The sequence below is a fragment of the Oncorhynchus masou genome, chromosome 30, assembly GCF_036934945.1.
Source record: "Oncorhynchus masou masou isolate Uvic2021 chromosome 30, UVic_Omas_1.1, whole genome shotgun sequence".
NCBI classification, from domain to species: Eukaryota; Metazoa; Chordata; class Actinopteri; order Salmoniformes; family Salmonidae; genus Oncorhynchus; species Oncorhynchus masou.
Window position 1 is genome coordinate 44,414,980 of NC_088241.1, and position 27,943 is coordinate 44,442,922.

Sequence of the window (27,943 nt, forward strand, 5' to 3'; positions counted from 1 at the left end):
ATTTGCATGGTGGTAGTAGAGCTCCGAAGGTGTCTCTCTGGCTATCTCAAAGAACCAAACCAAGGAAAGGAGGGCTATAGACATAGATAAGAAAATGAGGGCGATAGTCAGAGATAAGAAAAGGAGGGCGATAGACAGAGGTAAGAAAAGGAGGGCGATAGTAAACAGAGGTAAGAAAAGGAGGGTGATAGACAGAGGTAAGAAAAGGAGGGCGATAGACAGAGGTAAGAAAAGGAGGGCGATAGACAGAGGTAAGAAAAGGAGGGCGATAGACAGAGGTAAGAAAAGGAGGGCGATAGACAGAGATAAGAAAAGGAGGGCGATAGACAGAGATAAGAAAAGGAGGGCGATAGACAGAGGTAAGAAAAGGAGGGCGATAGACAGAGATAAGAAAAGGAGGGTGATAGACAGAGATAAGGAGGGCGATAGACAGAGATAAGAAAAGGAGGGCGATAGACATAGATAAGGAAAGGAGGGCGATAGACAGAGATAAGAAAAGGAGGGCGATAGACAGAGATAAGAAAAGGAGGGTGATCGTAAACAGAGATAAGAAAAGGAGGGCGATAGACATAGATAAGGAAAGGAGGGCGATAGACAGAGATAAGAAAAGGAGGGCGATAGACAGAGATAAGAAAAGGAGGGCGATAGACAGAGATAAGAAAAGGAGGGTGATCGTAAACAGAGGTAAGAAAAGGAGGACGATAGACAGAGATAAGAAAATGAGGGTGATAGACAGAGATAAGAAAAGGAGGGTGATAGACAGAGATAAGGAAAGGAGAGCGATAGACAGAGATAAGAAAAGGAGGGTGATAGTAAACAGAGGTAAGAAAAGGAGGGCGATAGTAAACAGAGGTAAGAAAAGGAGGGCGATAGACAGAGATAAGAAAAGGAGGGCGATAGACAAGAAAAGGACGGCGATAGACAGAGATAAGAAAAGGAGGGCGATAGACAGAGGTAAGAAAAGGAGGGCGATAGACAGAGGTAAGAAAAGGAGGGCGATAGACAGAGATAAGAAAAGGAGGGCGATAGACAGAGATAAGAAAAGGAGGGCGATAGACAGAGGTAAGAAAAGGAGGGCGATAGACAGAGATAAGAAAAGGAGGGTGATAGACAGAGATAAGGAGGGCGATAGACAGAGATAAGAAAAGGAGGGCGATAGACATAGATAAGGAAAGGAGGGCGATAGACAGAGATAAGAAAAGGAGGGCGATAGACAGAGATAAGAAAAGGAGGGTGATTGTAAACAGAGATAAGAAAAGGAGGGCGATAGACATAGATAAGGAAAGGAGGGCGATAGACAGAGATAAGAAAAGGAGGGCGATAGACAGAGATAAGAAAAGGAGGGCGATAGACAGAGATAAGAAAAGGAGGGCGATAGACATAGATAAGGAAAGGAGGGCGATAGACAGAGATAAGAAAAGGAGGGCGATAGACAGAGATAAGAAAAGGAGGGTGATCGTAAACAGAGATAAGAAAAGGAGGGCGATAGACATAGATAAGGAAAGGAGGGCGATAGACAGAGATAAGAAAAGGAGGGCGATAGACAGAGATAAGAAAAGGAGGGTGATAGTAAACAGAGGTAAGAAAAGGAGGGCGATAGACAGAGATAAGGAAAGGAGGGTGATAGACAGAGGTAAGAAAAGGAGGACGATAGACAGAGATAAGGAAAGGAGGGTGATAGTAAACAGAGGTAAGAAAAGGAGGGCGATAGACAGAGATAAGAAAAGGAGGGTGATAGACAGAGATAAGAAAAGGAGGGCGATAGACAGAGGTAAGAAAAGGAGGGCGATAGACAGAGATAAGAAAAGGAGGGTGATAGACAGAGATAAGGAGGGCGATAGACAGAGATAAGAAAAGGAGGGTGATAGTAAACAGAGGTAAGAAAAGGAGGGCGATAGACAGAGATAAGAAAAGGAGGGTGATAGTAAACAGAGGTAAGAAAAGGAGGGCGATAGACAGAGATAAGAAAAGGAGGGTGATAGTAAACAGAGGTAAGAAAAGGAGGGTGATAGACAGAGATAAGAAAAGGAGGGCGATAGACAGAGATAAGGAAAGGAGGGCGATAGACAGAGATAAGAAAAGGAGGGCGATAGACAGAGATAAGAAAAGGAGGGTGATAGTAAACAGAGGTAAGAAAAGGAGGGCGATAGACAGAGATAAGGAAAGGAGGGCGATAGACAGAGATAAGAAAAGGAGGGCGAAAGACAGAGATAAGAAAAGGAGGGCGATAGACAGAGATAAGAAAAGGAGGGCGATAGACAGAGATTGGTGGCAAGGTAAAAGTCAATCATAAAGCCATTGTTTATCATTCAAGGCCCTTATTTATCATTCAAAGCAGACAAGTGGTCCATCCATCAATCCCTCTCTCATCCCTCTCGTTCTCACACACTCCACTCGTCTGTCTGACAAGTCAAGCAGCACAAGCAGTAAAGGAGTGAGGGAAGATATCAACTCTTTCATTCCCAATACCCCTAATATCAACCTATGAAGCTCAGCTAAGGCCAAACAATTAAAACATCCGCTCTTCATGATAAAGACAATTAGTTCTCTAGTATTTCATTCATACACACGAGGGTTGAGGTCCATTTAATTTAAATTCCAGTCAATTCTGAGAGAAAACCAAATTTCCCATTGAAAATGTTTATTTTTTATCATTTTATTTTACCTTTATTTAACTAGGCAAGTCAGTTAAGAACAAATTCTTATTTTCAATGATGGCCTAGGAACAGTGGGTTAACTGCCTGTTCAGGGGCAGAATGACAGATTTGTACCTTGTCAGCTTGGGGATTAGAACTTGCAACCTTTCGGTTACTACTTTTGGTTACTAGTCCAACGCTCTAACCACTATGCTACCCTGCTGCCCCCAAATTCAATTTTAATTTCTGTGTACTTCCTGAATTGCCTGGAATTGAAATGGAATTGACTCCAAGCTTAACACAGACACAGGGAATGACCTTAGAGTCTCACAATGGTGCATTCATTACCTCGTTGCTCTTGGCAACCCTCCTGGCAACGATGAGTTGGATCATCCCTCGTTTGTTGCCCTCCGTCGACATGGATAGGCGAAGCATTTCCATGGCATCCTGGTTGGGCGTCCCTAGCAACGACTCGCCATTGACGGCAATCAGCTGGTCGTTGACTCTCAGTCGGCCATCCTGATCAACCACACAAAAGAGAAGGGTGTGATCTGATGGTATATATATATATATATATATATATATATATATATATATATATATATATATATATATATATATATATATATATATATATATGTATATACGTATATATATATGTGTGTGTGTGTGTGTGTGTGTGTGTGTGTAAATTGACCTGTTTTACAACGCATAACGATAAGGACATGTAATCTTGACAATTTCTTTACTTGAATCAGAGTAATGAACTAACTATTGGAGACTAGATAATACAGGACAATACATAACAGAAGTCGAATACAGTCATTATTCTTTCTTACTGCACCTCATGAGCATTTTCTTTGAGGAGCGCAGACATTGGTAGCCTAGTGGTGACTGGTTCGAATCCCAGTGAACAATCTGCTGGTGTGCCCTTGAGCAAGGCACGTAACCCTAATTGCTCATGAAAGTTGCTCTGGATAAGAGTGTCTGCTAAATAACTCAAAGGTAAACATTTGAAAGGTCATTTATTAGGGTTTATTTATCATGTATATGTATCAACCATGGAACACAAGGATGTGTGATCCTCACCTTGCAGGCGGCCCCTCCGTTGATGATGGACTTGACAAAGATGCCCAGGTCGGCGTGGTTCTCCTTGGAGCGGTTTCCCTTGACGCTGACCCCCAGACCTGCCGACCCCGAGTCACTCAGAGGGATCTCAAAGGTCAGGAACTCCCTGGTACCATCTGGGGTCAACACCAGGTCCTCTTCTTCTGACTTCTATAAGGAGAGGGGTGAGGGTGGTGGATAGGTAGAGAAGAAACAATATCGAAAGAGAGAGAGAGAGATAGAGAGGGAGAGGGAGAGAGAGAGAGAGAGAGAGATGAGACGAAAAAAAGAGGGCGAGATGATTGTGTGTCGTATCTTATTGTGGCTGTCATTGTCATTTTTCCTTACTGTCTAGGAGACGGCCGCTAATTCCCTGTCACAGTCATAAACTCTCTCTGTGTGAGAACCAGGATCAAAGCTACTTTGAAAACACCAGGTATCAATTGTACGCTCAAACAACAGCGTTTCCCCTTTGACGTCCACACCGTGCATCTTTAGAAGATGATCCCTCGTCAGGCGTTTGAGGTCCAACCTATACATTATGTGATCTGATGTTCTGTGGGATGTTTAGTTAAGAGTTCATTTTCAAAGAAAGGAGAGGTTCAAATTTGCGTTTAGTCTCAGTGTGTTCACACTGCTTTGGGAGTGAAACCTGTTTATTAAAACCCACTGAGACTGGAAGACGTTCGACCAAAACGGGTGTCAAAACTCAATTTATTCTCCCTTCTCTACGAATGTTTATGGAAGGAGAATGTTAAAAGGACGGGCGTAAAACTCAAAGGCTTTTGCTAACTAAGGTCATTACAAATTGCTATTTTTTTTCTTCCTTTCTTTCAGACAGATAAGTGAACGGGGGTGAAGGGGAACGAGAGGTCGGAGGGAAAACACCTGCGACATCAAAAAAGACAGTAATGATATTTCTCTGTGCATGACAGAATATGGTTCGTTGTGACGGACAGGAAGAGAGCTTGTCTTGAATATGAAAACGATTCCACCTAATATCAGGACCGCTCACGCATACTAACCACTAGCGTGTGCAGAGGAATCTGCAGCCACTTGTATCGCTCTGAAGATGAAAAAAGCTTTTAATTTAAAACCAATAAAAGTTTGGCGAATGATAAAACAAAGAGGCATGGAGTACTGCTATGACATTTCTTTGTTCAATACTGTGAATACATTTGAGGGGTGTTATTGAGTGAATGATGAAAAGTGTGATCTGTGAGGGATATGAAGCCTTCATCATGTGCTGTCGTGTGTGAGTGTGTGTGTACGAATGTGTGTCTTGCAGATATAGCCATGGCTGGTCTATTATGGGAAATAATGCAAACAACAGGAGCAATCAACCCTGGGACCCATGCTCCAAGACCCCTATAACACTACTGATGAAAGTATTGCTCTGCACACACACACACATACACACACACACACACACACACACACACACACACACACACACACACACACACACACACACACACACACACACACACACACACAGAAAAGCCAGGTGTCTGCCCTTCACAGCTGCTGAGTGAGAGCAAAGCAGGTTTTCAGCGACTGAGTTATTAGGATGCAGTGGTGCATTCAGGTGCATGAAGCTTTTTTCAACACCTAGCGTGGCCTGACACCGTATTCCCCAGTCATCCTGTGTGTGTGTGTGTGTGTGTGTGTGTGCGTGTGTTAGAGAGCCCCTATTCCCCAATCATCCTGTGTGTGTGCGTGTGTGTGTGTGTTAGAGAGCCCCTATTCCCCAGTCATTCCTCAGCTGTGCCCCCCTCACCCCTCTGGACCATGAACTGGATGGATCCAAAGTAAATACAGGCCCCTGAATCCTTATAATCACAGTGCATTTCAACACACAACCCTTCCATTACACACCACCACTGGAGGACCATGTCAGGAAATCACTATTCATAGCCTACAGCAAGGTGATAGGGAGTGGACACAGGTCAGGTAGAGAGAGAGAAGTATCCTTCCTCACTACCAGCAGAAAGTAGTTATTTGTCCTCGACTACTTTACTCTACCGCATGTGACAGTATAATTAAGCAATAAGACAAGAGGGGGTGTAGTATATGGCCCATATACGACAGATAAGGCATGTTCTTATGACAACGCAACACGGAGTGCCTGGATACAGCCCTTGGCCGTGGTATACAGTATATCACAAAAGTGAGTACACCCCTCACATTTTTGTAAATATTTCAGTATATCTTTTCATGTGACAACACTGAAGAAATGACACTTTGCTACAATATAAAGTAGTGAGTGTACAGCCTGTATAACAGTGTAAATTTGCTGTCCCCTCAAAATAACTCAACACACAGCCATTAATGTCTAAACCGCTGGCAACAAAAGTGAGTACACCCCTAAGTGAAAATGTCCAAATTGGGCCCAAAGTGTCAATATTTTGTGTGGCCACCATCATTTTCCAGCACTGCCTTAACCCTCTTGGGCATGGAGTTCACCAGAGCTTCACAGGTTGCCACTGGAGTCCTCTTCCACTCCTCCATGACGACATCACAGAGCTGGTGGATGTTAGAGACCTTGCACTCCTCCACCTTCCGTTTGAGGATGCCCCACAAATGCTCAATAGGGTTTAGGTCTGGAGACATGCTTGGCCAGTCCATCACCTTTACCCTCAGTTTCTTTAGCAAGGCAGTGGTCGTCTTGGAGGTGTGTTTGGGGTCGTCATCATGTTGGAATACTGCCCTGCGGCCCAGTCTCCGAAGGGAAGGGACCATGCTCTGCTTCAGTATGTCACAGTAGATATTGGCATTCATGGTTCCCTCAATGAACTGCCGGCAGCACTCATGCAGCCCCAGACCATGACACTCCCACCACCATGCTTGACTGTAGGCAAGACACACTTGTCTTTATACTCCTCACCTGGTTGCCACCACACACATTAGGGAGATCAGGCAATAAATAGGCCATAGTGGTTAAATCATTACAATTTAGCATTAACACTGGAGGTATAGATGTGCAGATGATGATGTGCAAGTAGAGATACTGGGGTGCAAAAGACCAAAATAAATAACAATATGGGGATGAGGTAGTTGGGTGGGCTATTTACAGATGGCTATGAACAGGTGCAGTGATCGGTAAACTGCTCTGACAGCTGATGCTTATGGTTAGTGAGGGAGATATAGGTATCTGGCTTCAGTGATTTTTGCAATTAATTCCAGTCATTGGCAGCAGAGAACTGGAAGGAAAGGCAGCCAAACGAGGTGTTGGCTTTGGGGATGACCCGTGAAATATATCTTCTGCAGCGCGTGCTACGGGTGGGTGTTACTATGGTGACCAGTGAGCTGAGATAAGGCGGGGCTTTACCTAGCAAAGACTTATAGATGACCTGGAGCCAGTGGGTTTGGCAATGGATATGTAGCGAGGGCCAGCCAACGAGAGCATACAGGTCGCAGTGGTGGGTAATATATGGGGCTTTGGTGACAAAACGGAGGGCATGTGATAGACTACATCCAATTTGCTGAGTAGAGTGCTGGAGGCTATTTTGTAAATGACATCACCAAAGTCAAGTATCGGTAGGATAGTCAGTTTTATGAGGGTATATTTGGCAGCATGAGTGAAGGAGGCTTTATTGCGAAATAGGAAGCCAATTCTAGATTTAATTTTAGATTGGTAATGTGAGTCTGGAAGGAGAGTTTACAGTCTTACCAGACACCTAGGTATTTGTAGTTGTCCACATATTCTAAGTCAGAACCATCCAGAGTAGTGATGCTAGTCGGGCGGACGGGTGCGGGCAGCAATCGGTTGAAGAGCACGCATTTAGTTTCACTATCATTTAAGAGCAGTTGGAGGCTACAGAAGGAGTGTTGTATGGCACTGAAGCGCGTTTGGAGGTTTGTTAACATAGTGTCCAAAGAAGGGTCAGTTGTATACAGAATGGTGTCGTCTGCGTAGAGGTGGATCAGAGAAACACCAGCAGCAAGAGCGACATCATTGATATATACAGAGAAAAGAGCCGGCCCGAGAATTGAACCCTGTGGCACCCCCATTGAGACTGCCAGAGGTCCGGACATATACTGTACCACAAACCACCGAGGTACCTTATTGCTATTATACAATGTATACCAACATAATTAGAGCAGTAAAAATACATGTTTTGTCATACCCATGGTATATGGTCTGATATACCACAACTCAGCCAATCAGCATTCAGGACTCAAACCCTCCAGCTAATAATGGTTCAGTATAACATGATCTCATAGGCCTTTTTCAAAGTTATACAGAATGCAGCCAAGGCTTTAGTTTGATTCAAACAAACAGTAACCCAGCCGTTAACCTTTAGTTTAGTGTTTTATATCATCTGTCATCACTGGGCCAATCTGAATCAGCTGTGCTCTGACAAGCCCCGAGACTTTAACTCAACTCTTTACGCTACGATCAATTATGTGTCCTTGTTGACAACGTGACCATGGCAACAATAAATAAAAAATACCATGCTTTCAAAAACACTCAGAACTAGTTGGATAAATTGCCAACATTCGTCAAACTACGTCTTTATTATTAATGAAGAGTTTTTATTAAAAAAAATGCTAAATTACTGTTATGTCCCCAGAGAGGCTTTTAGCTCAGCTGTTTAATATATTAGATGCCATAAATTAAAGCGGTCATAATTGGCTAGAGGACCACTTTTTGTGTCCTCTGCAAAATGACAATGCAATAATCATCCTCGCTCGCACACAATCTGTATTCCGGGAAGGGAAGGCTGAGTAAGTGAATGAGAGAGAGAAGCATTGTAACATTTACGTCAGCTAGGAACAAGCGCTGGCAGACAACTGAGTTTTTCAAGCCAGCTGACAGCAGCTCCACCCTGATGTGAGTGAAGGGAACACAGCTCAACAAAAAGTGCTCTAATCCATCAAAAGAGGTCTCTGGATGTTCCTGAATAAAACACAGGGTAACTGCACTGGTGTAAGAGCAGTTGAATAAGTCAACATAACGCTTGAATAGGTCCCGAGGTGTCAGGTAAGTTCAAAGCTAAGCTGTGAAGTCAATACAGCATCTCTTGTGGTGTATCACCGATTACTATTACACCGATATGTAACACTAACATACGGCGCAGGTATTCTATGTCATATGTATTTCAGTAGAGACCACTGCTTCTCAGTACTTGTAGTCAAGTCGCTACACTGGGTCCCTGTGCACCAGTCTCGTCCTTCGACACAGCCATTCCCTCACACAGGAAGAACAACCTGCCTGGCTGCCATCCATTCCTCTATAAACGATTGACCCAGCCGCAGCCCATTATGTGCTGTGGGTCCTTTATTAATAATGAATGGTCAGCATGGGTGGCGTGCATTCATTAAGTCCCATTGTCCTAGAGGAGAGGGTAAATGATAGCGTCTGAGGAGAGGAAGAGGAGGGAACATAGGAGGGATCAGAGTGGAAACAGAGCAGTCCACCGTACCAGAGCCCCCTGCACACAAAGTGTGTGTGTGTGTGTGTGTGGGGGGGGGTCTTTCTTCTACCTTGCTGTTTGTCACTTGCTAACAGGGTGTGTTGTGGGTTTTTTAGTCCCCACAAGGTCAAATGCTATTTCTATGGGGTTTATGGTTAAGGTTAGAATATGTGCATGTGTGTTTGGTGAGAGAAAGAGCGCAGAAAAGGAGAGCGAAATAGAGAACCAAAGAAAGAGAAAAGTGAATGAAGAAACATTCTCCTCTCCCCCTTTCACACACCTCAAAGGCTTTTCTGCACATCACCGCTTGAAACAATGAGCAGCCCTGGAAACTTTTCCACACACACGACCAAATTTGGTGACATAAAGGTCATTGAAAATGAATTTCAAAGCCTAAAAAGAAATCAGTCAAGGATGTAATTGCAAAGAGGGCCCATGCATGATAAGTAGTATTGTAACACAAATTCCCCTTTGCTCTGTTTCTTTCTCTACTCGACGACAGACTGCTGATAATGGGTGACTATCAAACACCTTTGGCTTTAATGCGGATCAGGACTATTCAGGTGCAATAAGACCTAAAACAAACACAGAACTAGAGAACGGCATCCTGTTCCCTCTGGTCAAACATGGAGCAGTATGTAGGGAATAGGGTGCTACTTGGATCGCATCCCCAGTGTGCTGGTTGGGGCACACCCCACACAAAGAAGAATGGATTTAGTCACCTAGACTAATGAGGGCATGGGTAGCTTGAGACCCTGGGGGGGGGGGGGGGGGGGTGGCCAGGATTAGAAGTAAACATGCTTGACCTATAGGGATATTATTGCACCAGGCTTAATGTATGGACCATGTTGGATGAATTAAGCCAGTTTTAATGAAATGGGATTAGGATGGTAAAGTGGTGGAAGGAAGCTCAATCAACATGTCTGTCTAGTATAGTTGTATAACACATGGCGAGGTGGGACGCGTGTATGTCTGCATAGTTTTACAACAAACAGCACTAAGGGTGAAACAGCAGCATAGCTCAATCTGAGCGACAGACATACTGGACTTTCTGGGTCATGCTCTAATTCACTCAATGCTGCCCACTATTTCAATAGAGTGGGTTGGATGAGGGTATTTCCCTACGTAGAATGGGTCTGTGACAAACAATGAAAACATGAGTCTTTCAGTTCCATTCATAGGCTGAGATACATCTTAATAAAGCCCTGCATTAAACATCTGCTGTACAGGCTATAAACACAACTCTACTATACAGCTCTCTCCACCTAATGGTGAGTGAAAAAGCACTCGGTATGTCCGACTTCACACTTCAACCGGCTGGGTGTGTGTTACTGCTCCTTCGGACAGGCCGGGTGGGCACCGGGTTGGACCCTTCCTTCGGGAGGTGGAGTGTGTCCTCGGTCCTCATAGGTTGCCCTAAATGACTTTGTTTATCAGCCAGTTGTACAATACCACCATGCCCCAACGCACCACCACCCCTCCTCTGGCATTATAACGGCAGGCCTAATTATAGGTAACAGCTGTTGAAAAGCTCTAAATGAAAACAGGTGGTGCGCTCTGAAACAGTTTGAAAGTTGTTAACGGAGTGGCATTGTCTTCTGGCACACTTTAGGTTTAAGTGCATGAGTGTGTGACTCTGAACCCAACTTGGCACTATGATTGCAATACAAAAAAACAACAGTCTAAAAGCCCTAGTAAACAATGAGGCAGAAACTCATCTAGCTGGTGAGAACATTTACAGGGAGAAACTGACATGGGACCATTTTGTACTGCTTCTAGCACACAATATCAGTTAAATTTCCTGGCCCATTAAAGGAGAATGGCCATGTTCAATCCCAGCAGGAAAGGAAGGCTTAGTGCTATAGTAAAACACTGGAGTGAATCCACGGAGCTCACACTGATCGATGGCACAGGTTTTTCTTCAGAGTTGGGGGAAAAAGCAGGAATGAGAGATTTCTAGAGAGAGGGAGAGAGGGAGAGAGGGTGAGAGAGAGGGGGGTTAAGGAGAAGTGGAGAGAGAGAGTTGAAGAAAATGGGATAGAGGGAGTTTTAGAGAGAGGGAAAGATAGTTAGGGAGAGGGGAGAAAGATAGTTGAGGAGGGGATGATAGTTGAGGAGAGGGGGAGAGAGAGAGTTGAGGATAGGGGGAGAGAGAGCGGGAGAGAGACAGTTAAAAAGAGCGGAAGAGAGACTTAAAGACAGAGGGAGAGAGACACTTAAAGAGAGGGGAGAGAGACTTAAAGAGAGGGGCAGAGAGAGACTTAAAGAGAGAGGGAGAGAGACTTAAAGAGGGGGAGATAGACTTAAAGAGGGGGATAGAGACTTAAAGAGAGGGGAGAGATACTTAAAGAGAGGGGGAGAGAGACTTAAAGAGAGGGGGAGAGAGACATAAAGAGAGGGGGAGAGAGACTTAAAGAGAGGGGGAGAGACTTAAAGAGAGAGGGAGAGAGACTTAAAGAGAGGGGGAGAGAGACAGTTAAACAGAGCGGAAGAGAGACTTAGAGAGAGGGAGAGAGACACTTAAAGAGAGAGGGAGAGAGACTTAAAGAGGGGGAGAGAGACTTAAAGAGAGGGAGAGAGACTTAAAGAGAGGGGCAGAGAGAGACTTAGAGGGAGAGAGACTTAAAGAGAGGGGAGAGAGACTTAAAGAGAGGGGGAAAGAGACTTAAAGAGAGGGGTAGAGAGACTTAAAGAGAGGGGGAGAGAGACAAAGAGAGGGGGATAGAGACTTAAAGAGAGGGGGAGAGAGACTTAAAGAGAGGGGGAGAGAGACTTAAAGAGAGAGGGAGAGAGACTTAAAGAGAGAGGGGGAGAGAGACTTAAAGAGAGAGGGGGAGAGACTTAAAGAGGGGGGAGAGAGACTTAAAGAGAGAGGGAGAGAGTTAAGGAGAGGGGGGATAGACTTAAAGAGGGGGAGAGAGACTTAAAGAGAGGGGGAGAGAGACTTAAAGAGAGAGGGGGAGAGAGACTTAAAGAGAGAGGGAGAGAGTTAAGCAGAAGGGAGAGAGACTTAAAGAGAGAGGGAGAGAGACTTAAAGAGGGGGGAGAGAGACTTAAAGAGAGAGGGAGAGACTTAAAGAGAGGGGGGAGACTTAAAGAGAGGGGGATAGAGACTTAAAGAGAGGGGAGGAGAGAATTAAAGAGAGGGGGAGAGCCTTAAAGAGAGGGGCAGAGAGAGACTTAAAGAGAGAGGGAGAGAGTTAAGGAGAGGGGAGAGAGACTTAAAGAGAGAGGGAGAGAGACTTAAAGAGAGGGGGAGAGAGACTTAAAGAGAGGGGGAGAGAGACTTAAAGAGAGAGGGGGAGAGAGACTTAAAGAGGGGGAGAGGGAGAGGGACTTAAATAGGGAGGGAGAGAGAGACACTTAAAGAGAGAGGGAGAGAGTTAAGGAGAGGGGAGAGAGACTTAAAGAGAGAGGGAGAGAGTTAAGGAGAGGGGAGAGAGACTTAAAGAGAGGGAGAGGGACTTAAAGAGGGGGGGATAGACTAAAAAAGAGGGGGAGAGACTTAATGAGATGGGCAGAGAGAGACTTAAAGAGAGAGGAAGAGAGTTAAGGAGAGGGGAGAGTGACTTAAAGAGGGGGAGAGAAACTTAAAGAGAGGGGGAGAGAGACAGTTAAACAGAGCGGAAGAGAGACTTAAAGAGAGAGGGAGAGAGACACTTAAAGAGAGGGGGAGAGAGAGACTTAAAGAGAGAGGGAGAGAGACTTAAAGAGGGGGAGAGAGACTTAAAGAGAGTGGGAGAGAGACTTAAAGAGAGGGGCAGAGAGAGACTTAGAGGGAGAGAGACTTAAAGAGAGGGGGAGAGAGACTTAAAGAGAGGGGGAGGGAGACTTAAAGAGAGGGGGAGAGAGACATAAAGAGAGGGGGAGAGAGACTTAAAGAGAGAGGGAGAGAGACTTAAAGAGGGGGGAGAGACTTAAAGAAAGGGGGAGAGAGACTTGCAGAGAGAGACTTAAAGAGAGAGGGAGAGAGTTAAGGAGAGGGGAGAGAGACTTACAGAGGGGGAGAGAGACTTAAAGAGAGGGGGAGAGAGACTTAAAGAGAGTGTGAGAGAGACTTAAAGAGAGGGGGAGAGAGACTTAAAGAGAGAGGGAGAGAAACTTAAAGAGAGAGGGAGAGAGACTTAAATAGGGGGAGAGGGAGAGGGACTTAAAGAGAGGGGGAGAGACTAAAATAGAGGGGGAGAGACTTAAAGAGAGGGGCAGAGAGAGACTTAAAGAGAGAGGAAGAGAGTTAAGGAGAGAGACTTAAAGAGAGGGGCAGAGAGAGACTTAAAGAGAGAGGGAGAGAGTTAAGGAGAGGGGAGAGAGACTTAAAGAGAGGGAGAGGGACTTAAAGAGGGGGAGAGGGAGAGGGACTTAAAGAGAGGAGGAGAGAATAAAAAAGAGGGGGAGAGACTTAGTGAGATGGGCAGAGAGAGACTTAAAGAGAGAGGAAGAGAGACTTAAAGAGAGGGGCAGAGAGAGACTTAAAGAGAGGGGGGAGAGGGACTTAAAGAGAGGGGAAGAGACTAAAATAGAGGGGGAGAGACTTAAAGAGAGGGGCAGAGAGGGAGAGAGACTTAAATAGAGGGGGAGAGAGAGACTTAAAGAGAGGGGGAGAGACACTTAAAGAGAGGGGCAGAGACTTAAATAGAGAGGGAGAGAGTTAAGGAGAGGGGAGAGAGACTTAAAGAGGGGGGGAGAGAATTAAAGAGAGGGGGAGAAGGACTTAAAGAGAGGGGGGAAGAGTTAAGGAGAGGGGAGAGAGACTTAAAGAGAGGGTAGAGGAGATAGAATTAGAGTTGGATATAATGTAGATAAACTTCAATTTTTTTCACAAGGATAATAACCTCAACATTAAAATTTTCAATCAAAATCCAAATTCCAGACCTAAAACCTTGATTTTGGTCAAAATGAACTGAATGTACTATTACTACCAAGGACTTTCAAGAAAGAACTTCTAAAAACCAAAACCTGAAGAAGAAACACAGCAGAACCTGGAAATACCATCCAACACAAAACTGAGTGAGTAATATTCAGTCTGAAACTACTTCTGAAACCAAAAAGTAAAAAACAACAATCTCTAGGTAATTGTGTTATATAAAGCTAAGTAAATAAGTATACGAAGCTACCAAACTGCTAGGACAGAACAGATCTGGTGGTGTGAAGTGTGAAGTCAGATGTGAGCCCAAAAATGGCAGGAGAGCCCAAGGTGAAAACTAGAATACTAGACATTGAGGAAATTGAAACAATCTCTGTCAAGGTGTACACGTCTGGGACAGTCATGGTACAGGGCATCCTCATGCAGTTCCAGCAGGACTTTTATGGGATCAAAGAGAGAGCAGAGCAGGAAAAGCTCTCTCTCTCTCTGTGACAACTCCCCCATCCTCAGCGAGTCTGATCACACCTGTTCAAACTGTCCTGCAGACAAGGATAGTCGCCCCCCACCAGCATTGAACACACCCAGGTCCCACAACTGCACTGCTCCTCCATCATTGAGAAGGATAAATTCACAGAGCTGGAGAGAGACATGGTGGAGTTCAGAGAGCCCATTCCATCTAGACAGAACAAACCCACAAAACAGACAAGCCCCCCCCCCCCCCCCCCAACAAGACCCGGATGGCAGAAGGTGGAGATGGACGGCTGTCTGAGAGAGCTGGCTGCTCTACGGACTGAGGGGATATAACTTAAAGAGACACACAATGAAACTGAAGGACGAGGTCAGAAAGCTGAGGTGTGACAGAGAGCAGGACACTCTCCCAGACAAGCCGGCAGAACAGCCCACCTCAGACTCGGACCACAACCTCAACACCACAATGGGACAGACAACACAGGACCCACCAACCCAACAGACCTCCCACCCACATCAACTGGGGACACACAAAATCCAGAGATTGTGTTCCTCATTGAATCAAATGGCAAATACATTCAAGAGGATGAACTTTTTCAAAAACACAAAGTGGCTAAACTCTGGTGCCCAAACACTAGGCATGACCTGGAGCTGTTGTCAGTCTAGGGTCCCCAGTCACATCATAATTCACACAGGCACAAACAACCAGAGGGCCCAGCAGGAAAGGGTGGCAACAGCACTCAAGGGAGTGATTTAAAAAGCTTCTTCCACTTTCTCCAAAACGAGAGATAAGTGGTTATCTCCACTCTGCTACCAGAAAAATACTTTCACCCTGCCACCATACAGCGGGTGAATGAAGCATTTCGTGAGACTGTGCCTCAAAACCTAAATGTCTACCTGGCCCACCACTCCACCCTGGACTTGAACAGCCTTTACAACCAGGTCCACCTCTACAAGAAAGCAATCCCGATTTCTGCCAGGACCCTGAAGGACATCATCCTCAACTGTAGCCCCAGCACCTCACACAGGAGCAACAGAGCAACGGATCCCCGCAAAGTCTTCTCATGCTTTGTTGATTTCAAAAAAGCTTTAGACTCAATTTGGCATGAGGGTCTGCAATACAAATTGATGGAAAGTAGTGTTGTAGGAAAAACATACGACATTCTAAAAACCATGTTCACAAACAAGTGTGCGGGTAAAATTGGCAAAAAACACACACTTCTCTTTCTTTCCACAGGACCGGGTGATGAGACAGGGATGCAGCTTAAGCCCCACCCTTTTCAACATATATATCAGCGAATTGGCGACGGCACTAGAACAGTCTGCAGCACCCGGCCTCACCCTTCTAGAATCTGAAGTCAAATGTCTACAGTTTGCTGATGTTCTGGTGCTTCTGTCTACAACCAAGGAGGGCCTACAGCATCACCTAGATCGTCTGCACGGATTGTCAGACCTGGGTCCTGACAGTAAATCTCAGTAAGACAAAAAAAATGTCCAGTTGCCAGGACCAGAAACACACATTCCATCTAGACACCGTTGCCCTTGAGCACACAAACTATTCATACCTCAGCTTAAACGTCAGCACCAAAGGCAACTTCCACGAAGCTGTGAACGATCTGAGAGACAAGGCAAGAAGGGCCTTCTATGCCATCCAAAATAACATAAAATACTTTAATCAGTTATAGAACCCATTGCCCTTTATGGTTGTGAGGTCTGGTGTCCGCTCACCAACCAAGAATTCACAAAATTGGACAAACCCATTTCCTCTGTGTACAACGTAGAACATTAGGCCGATACCCGCTAATAATAAAAAAATCTGAAAAGAGCCGTTAAATTCTACAACCACCTAAAAGGAGGTGATTCCCTAACCTTCTTTAACTAAGCCATCACCTACAGAGAAATTAACCTGGAGAAGAGCCCCCTAAGCAAGCTGGTCCTGTGGCTCTGTTCACAAACACAAACAGACCCCACAGAGCCCTAGGACAGCAACACCATTAGACCCAACCAAATCATGAGAAACAACACATTGACACATTGGAAAGAATTTACCAACTAGAATGCTATTTGGCCCTAAACAGAGAGTACACAGTGGCAGAATACCTGACCACTGTGACTGACCCAAAATTAAGGAAATCTTTGACTATGTACAGACTCAGTGAGCATGGCCTTGCTATTGAGAAAGGCCGCCGAAGGCAGACCTGGCTCTCAAGAGAAGACTATGTGCACACTGCCCACACAATTAGGTGGAAATTGAGCTGCACTTCCTATCCTCCTGCCAAATGTATGACCATATTAGAGACACATATTTGCCTCAGATTACATAGACCCACAAAGACTTTGAAAAATAATCTAATTTTGATAAACTCCCATGTCTACTGGGTGAAATTCCACAGTGTGCCATCACAGCAGCAAGATTTGTGACCTGTTGCCACAAGAGAAGCCCAACCAGTGAAGAACACACCCCATTGTAAATACAATCCATATTTATGTTTATTTATTTTCCCTTTTGTACTTTAACTATTTGCACATCATTACAACACTGTGTATATACATAATATGACATTTGAAATGTATTTATTCTTTTGGAACTTTAATGTTTACTGTAAATGTTGTATTGTTTATTTATTGTTTATTTATTGTTTATTTAACTTTTGTTTATTATGCCAATAAAGTTCCTTGACATCAAATGAAATTGAAGTGAGTAAAAGAGAGGGGGATAGAATAGATCGTTAAAGAGAGGGGGGAGAAACAGAGAGAGAACCCCAAATGACCCAAATCCTTTCTGTGTTCCTCTGATTCTTAAATGATAGCACTGAAATAGTGGCAATGGAATTGCTACCATTACCCCCCCCCCCCGACTACTGTACAAGTCATAGAGAGAGAGAGAGAGAGAGAGAGAGAGAGAGAGAGAGAGAGAGAGAGAGAGGGAGAGACAGCTCTATACTTTGAGAAGGTCAACACAACTTACAATAGAGAGTAATGGCTGCACTTATGATCAAATTGAGGGTTGTCAGTTCCTATGTCGTTCTGAACCACTTCCTTCAAATGCTTTTCTTTTTTCTGTGTTTGTGACTAATCTTTTCACTTGTACTGGGGGAAAAAAGGTTCTCAGAAGTTAAGCCAGGGGTTGATCACTTCCAGGATACATGTAACATTACTCTCATTTCTGCATGATGATGAGAAATGATACCTGTACAGCTGGGTTTTTTTTGGACCAAGAACTCTGTGAATGTGTTAGTTTATACCCTGTTAGAAAAAGGGAAAGAGCCCAGACCACAGAGTCAACACCTTAAGTGTCTCATCTCTCATCCAGAGACAAATGAAAACACTCATTATTTAGCAACACGGTTGGAAGGCTGACTTGATTTGAATATGTATAGGAGCCCATTCACAACAACACTGTACCACGCAGACACTTCAAACAAGCACAAGGACATATCTCATTTTGTTTTATCAATTGTTTTGTCGAGATTGTGGGGTGATTGGGGAAAACCAAGAGATATCATCTGCGGAGGATAATTGGACCCATTGGAAATTGTTCAATAAAGGTTCATTGGCGTGGTTTGGGAAAGAAAAACAATGTCATGCTTGTTTGGTTACAGAGACATATCAGGGAACCAACCCAGCAGCCTTTTACTCAATGCCCATTTAAAGGGTTATGGGGTGACTGTGATTGCAGCCATTACAGTTTGTATTTGAGTTTAGTGGTAGAAAACATTGTGGGGATCCCTTTGATAGGGATCAGCAGAATAAACTCTCTCTCTGGGAACAAACCATCAATCCCACTGTCACATCATTCAGAAGGACTGTAATTAATTGCACAATTAAGAATCTCATTGCTTGGCAGACATGGCTCCTAATGGATCAGTGACAACTGTGATACGATCATAAGATGGGTTTTAATGTACTGCTTAATTACACTGGTGTGATCCAGAACTACAGAACATAACAGTCACCACAGAGAATCATCTAATCATTATGTTCCTTTTACCGCCCATTTGTTCTTCATGTGAAACCGCGACGTGTCCCAAATGGCACCCTATTCCCTATTTAGTTCACTTCTTATGATGGACTCTGGTCAAAAGTAGAGTATGGTAAAGGGAACATGGTGCCATTTGGAATGCACTCTCTATAGTTCTATAGGGACTGACAGTATAAGCATGCACTTAGGGTTAATTGGCTGTGTGTTATGTTCATGATATAAATATGAAGCATCGTTTATGATGCGGCTGTTCGAGAATATGGCTGTAATCGAGCCTATCAAAGCCTATTTAAATGAGGGCTAGGGTTAAATGTTTCGCGTTCCTAGGAAATGTCTGTACTTGCATACTACTAAGAATGCATGACCAACACATTACATTGCTTCATGCTAAGTAATCTAGTATAGATATTGGAAGAGAGTCAGAGTGTCCAAGCCTGATTCTAGTAGTAGGATATTGGGGTCCTATAAATAGAATAAAAGATTATATTTCTAGGCAAGGGGCTCTCTTACCAAATCTCTGGAGTCTGTGTACTAGAGAAAATGCAAATAACGCTGACCAGAATAGTAGAGCTAACGTACAGTATGGGGGTTGGACGGAGCTATTAGTGAGGGGGTGCGAGGGTTGCAATTAATGGACGTGACGTGGGAACACAAATGGAAATAACGCACGCAGGCATTCACACGCAAACACACACAGCTTTACTCAGGACAACAAAGTGGGCACACACATACACACTCAGCTATACTCGGGACAACAAAGTGGGCACACACACACACACACACACAGCTATACTCGGGACAACAAAGTGGGCAACCACACACACACGCAGCTATACGCTGGACAACAAAGTGGGCACGCACACACACACAGCTATACTCGGGACAACAAAGTGGGCAACCGCTTTAAAGCAATAGTAATAAGCACAGCAGACCGCAGCTTAAAACCTAAACCAACTCAACAGGTGAATACATTTCTTCTCGTGACATCATCAGGGCTGCCTCTGTGTTTAAGGCCTGGTATGCACAGCAGTAGCCTGCCGGCGTGGGTACTGAGGCGTGACATTTACTTATTCATCACATGAGTGGAAGGTGAAATGCAATCTTGGCCTGCGGCGTCCGGGTGCCGACATGTCGCTCTCGGCTGTAAGCACACACAGCCACGGTGCACGGTGGGTAGATAAATGTGACGATAAATAAACCAGACAACGGCGTGTTGGTGCTGTGGCGGGGGGAGGGACGGGGTCCTGTGGTTGGCCTCTGTGTTTGCATGTCGGAATTGCGTGTGAGTGCTGTGCTGTTTTAATGTTCTCACACCGCCGTACGTAGCCGCTCCTATCGTTCCTGGTATTAGTGTAGCGAGTAATTGCGTCTGCAGAAATGAATTATTCAGAGAGGTAGAAGGGAGGACTGGGGACTAGATGTGTGTGTGTGTGTGTCTGTGTTGACTGGGGACTATGCCCTGGGTAGCTTCTTAGCACTGTGAAGTGCAGAGGTAAGGTTTCATCAAGTACAGGTTGGGTCTCCTAGGATTCTCTTGTGTTCTTTTGTTATTTCCATGGTGATTGCTTTTCAATGACTGCCTGCCTGCCTCTCTCTCTCACCAAGTTTCTAACCTCCATGTCTCACTCACTGTCAGTCAATAGGCCTCAATACACTAGTTTATTTAGCAGACAAGATTTGCTTAAAAGTTTGTGGCATTATTTTATAGTTTGAAGAATCCAATTAAACATAGCTGAATAAAATGGAAAGGATATTTTCTCCAAACAATGTGAGGGAGTATGCACATGTGGGTTTTCTGTGTTGAGGGGTTAACAAAAAAACAAGTCCTCCTATATGTTTAATTTAGAGTTATTTAAATTTTTCGTTGTGGTACAAACATTAGACTATATGTTTACATTTGCAATACATTCTTAAGGCTGCATAATGTGAATCTAATGATGACTTGAAAAAAGAAAGTGGCATGAAAGGCATGAGTTCAGATTTGTTTTTTCTGAGCAGGCTGTACACACTTCATCAGTCTCTTATTCAGAATTTGAAAAGCACTTGATAATGCCTCAAATTTCCCGGCAGCATCCTCTTTGTGTGGCCATAATGCCCCCTAAAATATCCATGCCTTTCGCGGCCAGTGGTTGTTGGGCCCTTGGGCTGAATACAATAAGTAAAATTCCCTTCTCCCTGCTGAGTACGCCGAAGCATCTCTCACTCAGTACAGCAGCTCAATTCTTATTAGCCAATGCCCGTCACGTGACTGTGTCTTTCTCACAGGCTACAAGTGAAGACAGATACATGGGGGATGGAACAATACATGTCTTACCTAATTCCAAGGTGCATACTGAAGATATTGGAAGAACTGTCCACATTTACTTTGTCAGCCAACAGGATGAGCAGGCCTAACTAACAGCAAAAGCATTAGCCTATGTCAGTCTACTATTCCCCATAGTAAAAAATGTAACCTACTCTATTCTGACTGAGAAATAAATATTCCAAACATAGTCGGGGGCAGTTGTGGGATGTGATAGATCCCAAATGAATACAACCACGCAACAGATCAGAACATTTTAGCTTAAAATGTTGATAAACTATTTCTTCACATTGTAAGTGCAGCAATGTGCACCTGGCAGTAGGATAGAAGCGCGAATGCTCCAAGATGCAATCAATTAATAATGGCGCCGGAGGGGATGACTGCCATTTTACGGGATACTAACCAACTGTGCTACTTTGTGTGTAACTTATTTGTACACAATTGTGCTGCTACATACTCTTATGACCAAAATGAGCTTCTAGATAGCAGAACAGCAATTACTCACCTTGAACAGGACAAATGTTTTGTCTTTAATGTGTCCGACACAAAATATATACTGCTTCTCCTAGACCAGGCCCAAATCCCCGTCATTCGTATGAAAACGCAAATACAGGGGGCAGAGATCGTGGGGCCTTGTGAGAATTCATTGGCGAGTGGGTAAAATAAACTGGATAATCTCCGCTTGAGACTATCTTATTGACGGGACATTAAAAACTATAATATCTTGTGTTTCACTGAGTTGTGGCTGAACGACGACAAGGATAATATTCAGTTGGCTGGATTTTCCATGAATCAGCAGGACAGAACAGCTATGTCTAGTTTGTCGAGGGGTGGGGGTGTGTGTCTATTTGTCAATAACAGCTGGTGTGCAATGTCTAATATTAAGGTAGTAGAGGTATTGCTCGCCTGAGATAGAGTACCACATGATAAGCTGTAGAGCACACTATCTACCAAGAGAATTTTCGTCTATATTTTTCGTAGCTGTCTATTTACCACCACAAACCAATGCTGGTACTAAGACAACACTCATCGAGCTGTATAAGGCCATAAGCAAACAAGAAAATGCTCATTCAGAAGTGACGCTCCTAGTGGCCGGGGAGATGCAAGTAAACGTAAATCCGTTTTACCTCATTTTTACCAGCACGTCACATGTGCAAGCAGAGAAAGAAAAACTACTTTTACTCCACACATAGAGACGCATACAAAGCTCTCCCTCGCCCCCTTCATTTGGCAAATCTGACCATAATTATTTCCTCCTGATTCCTGCTTACAAGCAAAAACTAAAGCAGGCAATACCAGTGACTCGCTCAATACAGAAGTGAGAAACACATTCTCTGGTCTGGTAAAACCAAGGTTTGAACTCTTTGGCCTGAATGCCAAGTGTCACGTCTGGAGGATACCTGGCACCATCCCTACGGTGAAGCATGATGGTGGCAACATCATGCTGTAGGGATGTTTTTCAGTGGCAGGGACTGGGAGACTAGTCAGGATAGAGGGACAGATGAACAGAGCAAAGTACAAAAGAGATCCTTGATGAAAACCTGCCCCAGAGCACTCAGGATCTCTGGGGCAAAGGTTAACCTTCCAACAGGATAATGACCCTAAGCACCCAGCCAAAGACAACACAGGAGTGGCTTCAGGACAAGTCTCTGAATATCCTTGTGTGGCCCAGCCAGAGCCCGAACTTGAACCCAATTGAACATCTCTGGAGATACCTGAATATAGCTGTGTAGGGACACACTCCATCTAACCTGACAGAGCTTGAGAGGATCTGGAGAGAAGAAGGGGAGAAACTACCCAAATAAGGTGTACCAAGCTTGTAGCGTCATACCCAAGAAAACTCAAGGCTGTAATCGTTACCAAAGGCAGTTAAACAAAGTACTGATTAAAGGGTCTGAGAATACTTATGTAAATGTAATATTTCAGTAAAATGTATATATATACATTTGTACATTTGAAAAAAAATCAGTTTTTGCTTTGTCATTACATTACGGGGTATTGTGTGTAGACTGATGATTGAAAAAATCATTTAATCAATTTCAGAAAAAGTCTAACATAACAAAATGTGGAAAAAGTCAAGGTGTCTGAATACTTTCCAAATGCACTGAATATTGCAAATGGAGGACGTTTTCCCTGTGGTTCATTTTCATGCCAACCAGGTAGACTATACTCCTGTTGTAAAGAGAAGCAATGTGCTTAAAACTAGGACAGTAGAGAAATAAATATAGTAGGCCTAGCCTATTGAAAGCTGATGAGATCCTCCTCTTTTCAATAGAGGAAATCACTCTGTTTTCTCATGCAATTGCATAGCCTATAGAAATGTTGCGCAACATGAGCTCATAGCCTCTCATGAAGTGTTTGATTAGATTTTCGAATCCATTTGCATTGATGTCAGAGAGATTAGAGGGACAATAGAGTGCCGAGTACCAGGCAGTTAGCAAGTTTGGTAGGCTACTAATGACCATCAGCAGCTTGGAGAAGCCTAATTACTGTGACTAAGCAGTTACGTGGAATTTGACTGCCTTCACTCCTCACATCCTCCCCTGCCAGGCCACTGATGAGGCCGTCTGGGGCCAGGAAGGGCCTTCGTGTTAACCTCCCCCCGCCAGGGGCAATCCCTCTGGAGCTCACATCATCTGTTATTATCCTCCTCGCCCCCAAGCTCTAATTCTTCGGGAGTGGGTATAGCGGCCATTGATCTAAAGCCCTTATTTCCTCAACATCTTTACAGTTCAGTCAAGCCTCAGTTCATAGACATCTATTCTCCTTCTTCTTTTCTGTTCTGTGAAGGGCGAGGGGTTGGGCAAGGATGGGCTGAGGCGTCAGAGCTCTTTTTCCTCTGCTCCCGTCGGGTTTGGACAGCGATGGGTAAAAGCTAGCGATGACGGCCCTATCAATAAGTCAGTCCATCTGCTCTACCGCATCCGCTCCCTGCTCTTTCAAAATGTCTGTCGCTGCCCCCAAGTCATGGAGAGAGAGCACGAGTGAGAAAGAGCGAGAGCGAGACAGAGAGAGAGAGGGAGCACGACAGCAAAGGCAATGCAATTGTATTTGATTTATTTTACCTTGATTTAACTAGACAAGTCAGTTAAGAACAAATTCTTATTTTCAATGACGGCCTATGAACAGTGGGTTAACTGCCTTGTTCAGGGGCAGAACAACAGATTTTATCTTGCCAGCTCGGGGATTCCATCTTGCAACCTTTCTGTTACTAGTCCAACGCTCTAACCACTAGGCTGCCTGCCGAACAAAGGGAATACACAACCCTGTTCAACTACTCAACAATCGCCGTTTATCTTTTCTGATCTGTTGTGAGAACACCGTTTTGATGGAAGCATCATTATACCTTACATTCTGTAATTAAAATAGCTTTATAGCAAACATAAGGCACGGTCAATTAATTCCTATAAAACACACGACGCCTCCCACAATCTACCAATAAAGAGATGTGGTGCCTGATTCACCATTGACATTAAACATCACAAAGCAAATATCAACAAGACAAACCTGATCCTCTGCATGTTGATTTATATGGCTGTATCCTGTGTGTGTGGGAAATGTCCTCTCTCGCTCTCCTCTCTGACAGCAGTATGCCTAAAGTAATGTACCATGTTACTCGCGCTATGATTTAGAACTGCACTGTATGGGGGCCTGGGTGATGTGTTTATGGTGACACACACACACACACACACACACACACACACACACACACACACACACACACACACACACACACACACACACACACACACACACACACACACACACACACACACACACACACACACACACACACACGCACACACACACCTACTCTAGTGTGTGTGTGACTGAGGCAAATCCCTGTTCCTATCCACTATACTTTATTTGCAGTAACTGTCAGCGGTGTAGCCCTGTCCTCTTAATCAGATTTTTATGAACATACTTGTATGGATTATTGAGATCCATGCAAGTTCCAGTCTCTCTCTCTCTCTGTGTGTGTGTGTGTGTGTGTGTGGCATAGCACCTTAACGCTAATGTGAAAAGGAGAGTAATGAAGCAGCTGTGTGCTAGTTTGCACTCTTTCATCTACACTACACACACACACTTAGGCTAGTTCTCGGGAGAAAGGGATAGAGAGACAGAAAGAGAAAGCGAGAGAAAGAGGGAGGGAGGGGGAAGAGAAGTATTGTGTCTCTATGATGGGATTCTTAATAAAGTAATGGTTGAGGAGTGAAGAGAAGGAGTAACCAACGTCCCTGTTTTTTGGTTTTAGGTTTAAATAAAAATCAAATCACATTTTATTTTGATCTTATGCTCCGAATACAACAGGTAGACCTTACCGTGAAATTCTTACTGACAAGCCCTTAACCAACAATGCAGTTGAAGAAATAAAGTTATGAAACAATGTACTAGAAAAATAACACAATAAAATAACAATAACAAGGCTATATTCAGGGGGTACCGGTACCGAGTCAATGTGCAGTGGTAATTTGTACATGTATATAGGGGTAAAGTGACTATGTATAGGTAATAAATAGTGTGTAGCAGCAGTGTAAAAACAAAGGAGGGGGAGGGGGGGAATGTAAATAGTTTGGGTGGCCATTTGATTAATTATGCAGCAATCTTATGGCTTGAGGGTAGAAGCTGTTAAGGAGCCATTTGGACCTAGACGTGGCGCCCCGGTACCACTTGCCGTGCGGTAGTAGAGAGAACAGTCACTGACTTGGACTTGGGTGACTGGAGTCTTTGACAATTTCTTGGGCCTTCCTCTGACATCTCCTACTGTATAGGTCCTGGATGTCAGGAAGCTTGGCCCCAGGGATGTACTGGGCCGTATGCGCTACCTTCTGTATCGCTTTACGGTCGGATGCCGAGCAGTTCCCGTACCAGGTGGTGATGCAATCAGTCAGGATGCTCTCGATGGTGCAGCTGTAGAACGTTTTGAGAATCTCAGAACCCATGACACATCTTTTGTGCCCTCTTCACGACTTGGTGTGTTTGGACCATGATAGGTTGTTTGTGATGTGGACACCAAGGAACTTGAAACTTTCGACCCGTTCCACGACAACCCCGTCAATGTGAATGGGGGCATGTTTGGCCCTACCTTTTCCTGTAGTCTACAATCAGCTCCTTTGTCTTGCTCACACGGAAGGAGAGGTTGTTTCACGTTGTCAGTGATCAGGCCTACCACTTTTGTGTCGTCAGCAAACTTAATGATGGTGTTGGAGTTGTGCTTGGCCATGCAGCCGTGGGTGAAGAGGGAGTACAGAAAGGCACGCACCCCTGAGGGGCCCCCGTGGTAGATGTGTTGCTGCCTACCCTTACAACCTGGGAGCGGTCCGTCAGGAAGTCCAGGATCCTGTATTAGAGGGAGATGTTCAGTCCCAGGGTCCTTAGCTGAGTGATGAGCTTTGTGGGCACTATGTTGTAGAACGCTGAGCTGTAGTCAATGAACAGCATTCTCACATAGGTATTCCTTTTGTCCAGGCGGGAAAGGGCAGTGTGAAGAGCAATTGAGATTGCGTCATCTGTGGATCTGTTGGGGTGGTATAATAATTGGAGTGTGTCTAGGGTTTGATCATGATGGTGTTGATGTGACCTATGACCAGCCTTTCAAAGCCCTTCATAGCTACTGACGTGAGTGCGGTAGTCATTTAGGCAGGGTACCTTCAATTTCTTGGGCACAGGGACTACGGTGGTCTGCTTGAAACATGTAGGTATTACAGACTCGGTCGGGGAGAGGTTGGAAACGTTAGTGACGACACTTGGCAGTAGGAATGTGCATGCTCTAAGTACACATCCTGGTAATCTGTCTGGCCTTGTGAAAGTTGACCTGTTTAAAGGTCTTGCTCACATCGGCTACGGAGCGCATGGGCAGCGCGAGGCTGGGTTTCCCTTTGTAATACGGTCACTGTGGGGATGACGCCATCAATGCAGTTGAAGTCTGAAGTTTACATACACCTTAGCCAAATACATGTAAAATGTCAGAATAATAGTAGAGATAATGATATATTTCAGCTTTTATTTCATCACATTCCCAGTGGGTCAGAAATTTACATACACTCAATTAGTATTTGGTAACATTGCCTTTAAATTGTTTAACTTGGGTCAAATGTTGCGGGTAGCCTTCCACAAGCTTTCCACAATAAGTTGGGTGAATTTTGGCCCATTCCTCCTGACAGAGCTGGTGTAACCGAGTCAGGTTTGTAGGCCTCCTTGCTCACACACACTTTTTCAGTTCTGCCCACAAATCTTCTATAGGATTGAGGTCATGGCTTTGTGATGGCCACTCCAATACCTTGACTTTGTTGTCCTAAAGCCATTTTGCCAGAACTTTGGAAGTATGCTTGGGGTCATTGTCCATTTGGAAGACCCATTGCGACCAAGCTTTAACTTCCTGACTGATGTCTTGAGATGTTGGCAACATATCCACATACTTTTCCTTTCATCATGATGCCATTTATTTCGTGATGTGCACCAGTCCCTCCTGCAGCAAAGCACCCTCACAACATGATGCTGACACCACCGTCATTCACGGTTGGGATGTTGTTCTTCGGCTTGAAAGACCCCCTTTTTCCTCTAAACATAACGATGGTCATCATGGCCAAACAGTTCCATTTTTGTGGAACATTTCTCCAAAAAGTACGATCTTTGTCCCCATGTGCAGTTGCAAACCGTAGTCTGGCTTTTTTATGGTGGTTTTGGAGCAGTGGCAACTTTCTTGCTGAGCGGCCTTTCAGGTTTTGTTGATATAGGACTCGTTTTACTGTTGGTATAGATACTTTTGTACCCGTTTCCTTCAGCATCTTCACAAGGTCCTTTGCTGTTGTTCTGGGATTGATTTGCACTTTCCGCACCCAAGTACGTTCATTTCTAGGAGACAGAACGTGTCTCCTTCCTGAGTAGTATGAAAGCTGTGTCGTCCCACGGTGAACGTGGTACCTTCATGCGTTTGGAAATTGTTCCCAAGGATGAACCAGACCTGTGGAGGTCCACCATTTTTTTTCTGAGGTCTTGGCTGATTTCTTTTGATTTTCCCATGATGTCAAGCAATGAGGCAGCGAGTTTCAAGGTAGGCCTTGACATACATCCACAGGTACACCTCCAATTGACTCAAATTATGTCAATTAGCCTATCAGAAGCTTCTAAAGCCATGAAATAAATTTGGGGAATTTTCCAGGC

The 27,943-nt window shown here is 44.4% G+C and overlaps 1 protein-coding gene across 3 annotated transcripts in view; it reads right to left on the bottom strand.

The window, feature by feature from the left end:
• Positions 1-27,943, bottom strand: part of LOC135522644 (partitioning defective 3 homolog) — a 581,006-nt gene that overhangs the window by 262,194 nt on the left and 290,869 nt on the right. For all 3 annotated transcript variants that reach the window (XM_064949098.1, XM_064949099.1, XM_064949097.1), the window contains exons 12-13: positions 3,726-3,914; positions 2,985-3,155 (exon numbers count right to left, since the gene is read on the bottom strand). In XM_064949098.1, the coding sequence (XP_064805170.1) occupies positions 2,985-3,155; positions 3,726-3,914 (360 nt within the window). The remainder of the gene's footprint in view (positions 1-2,984; positions 3,156-3,725; positions 3,915-27,943) is intronic.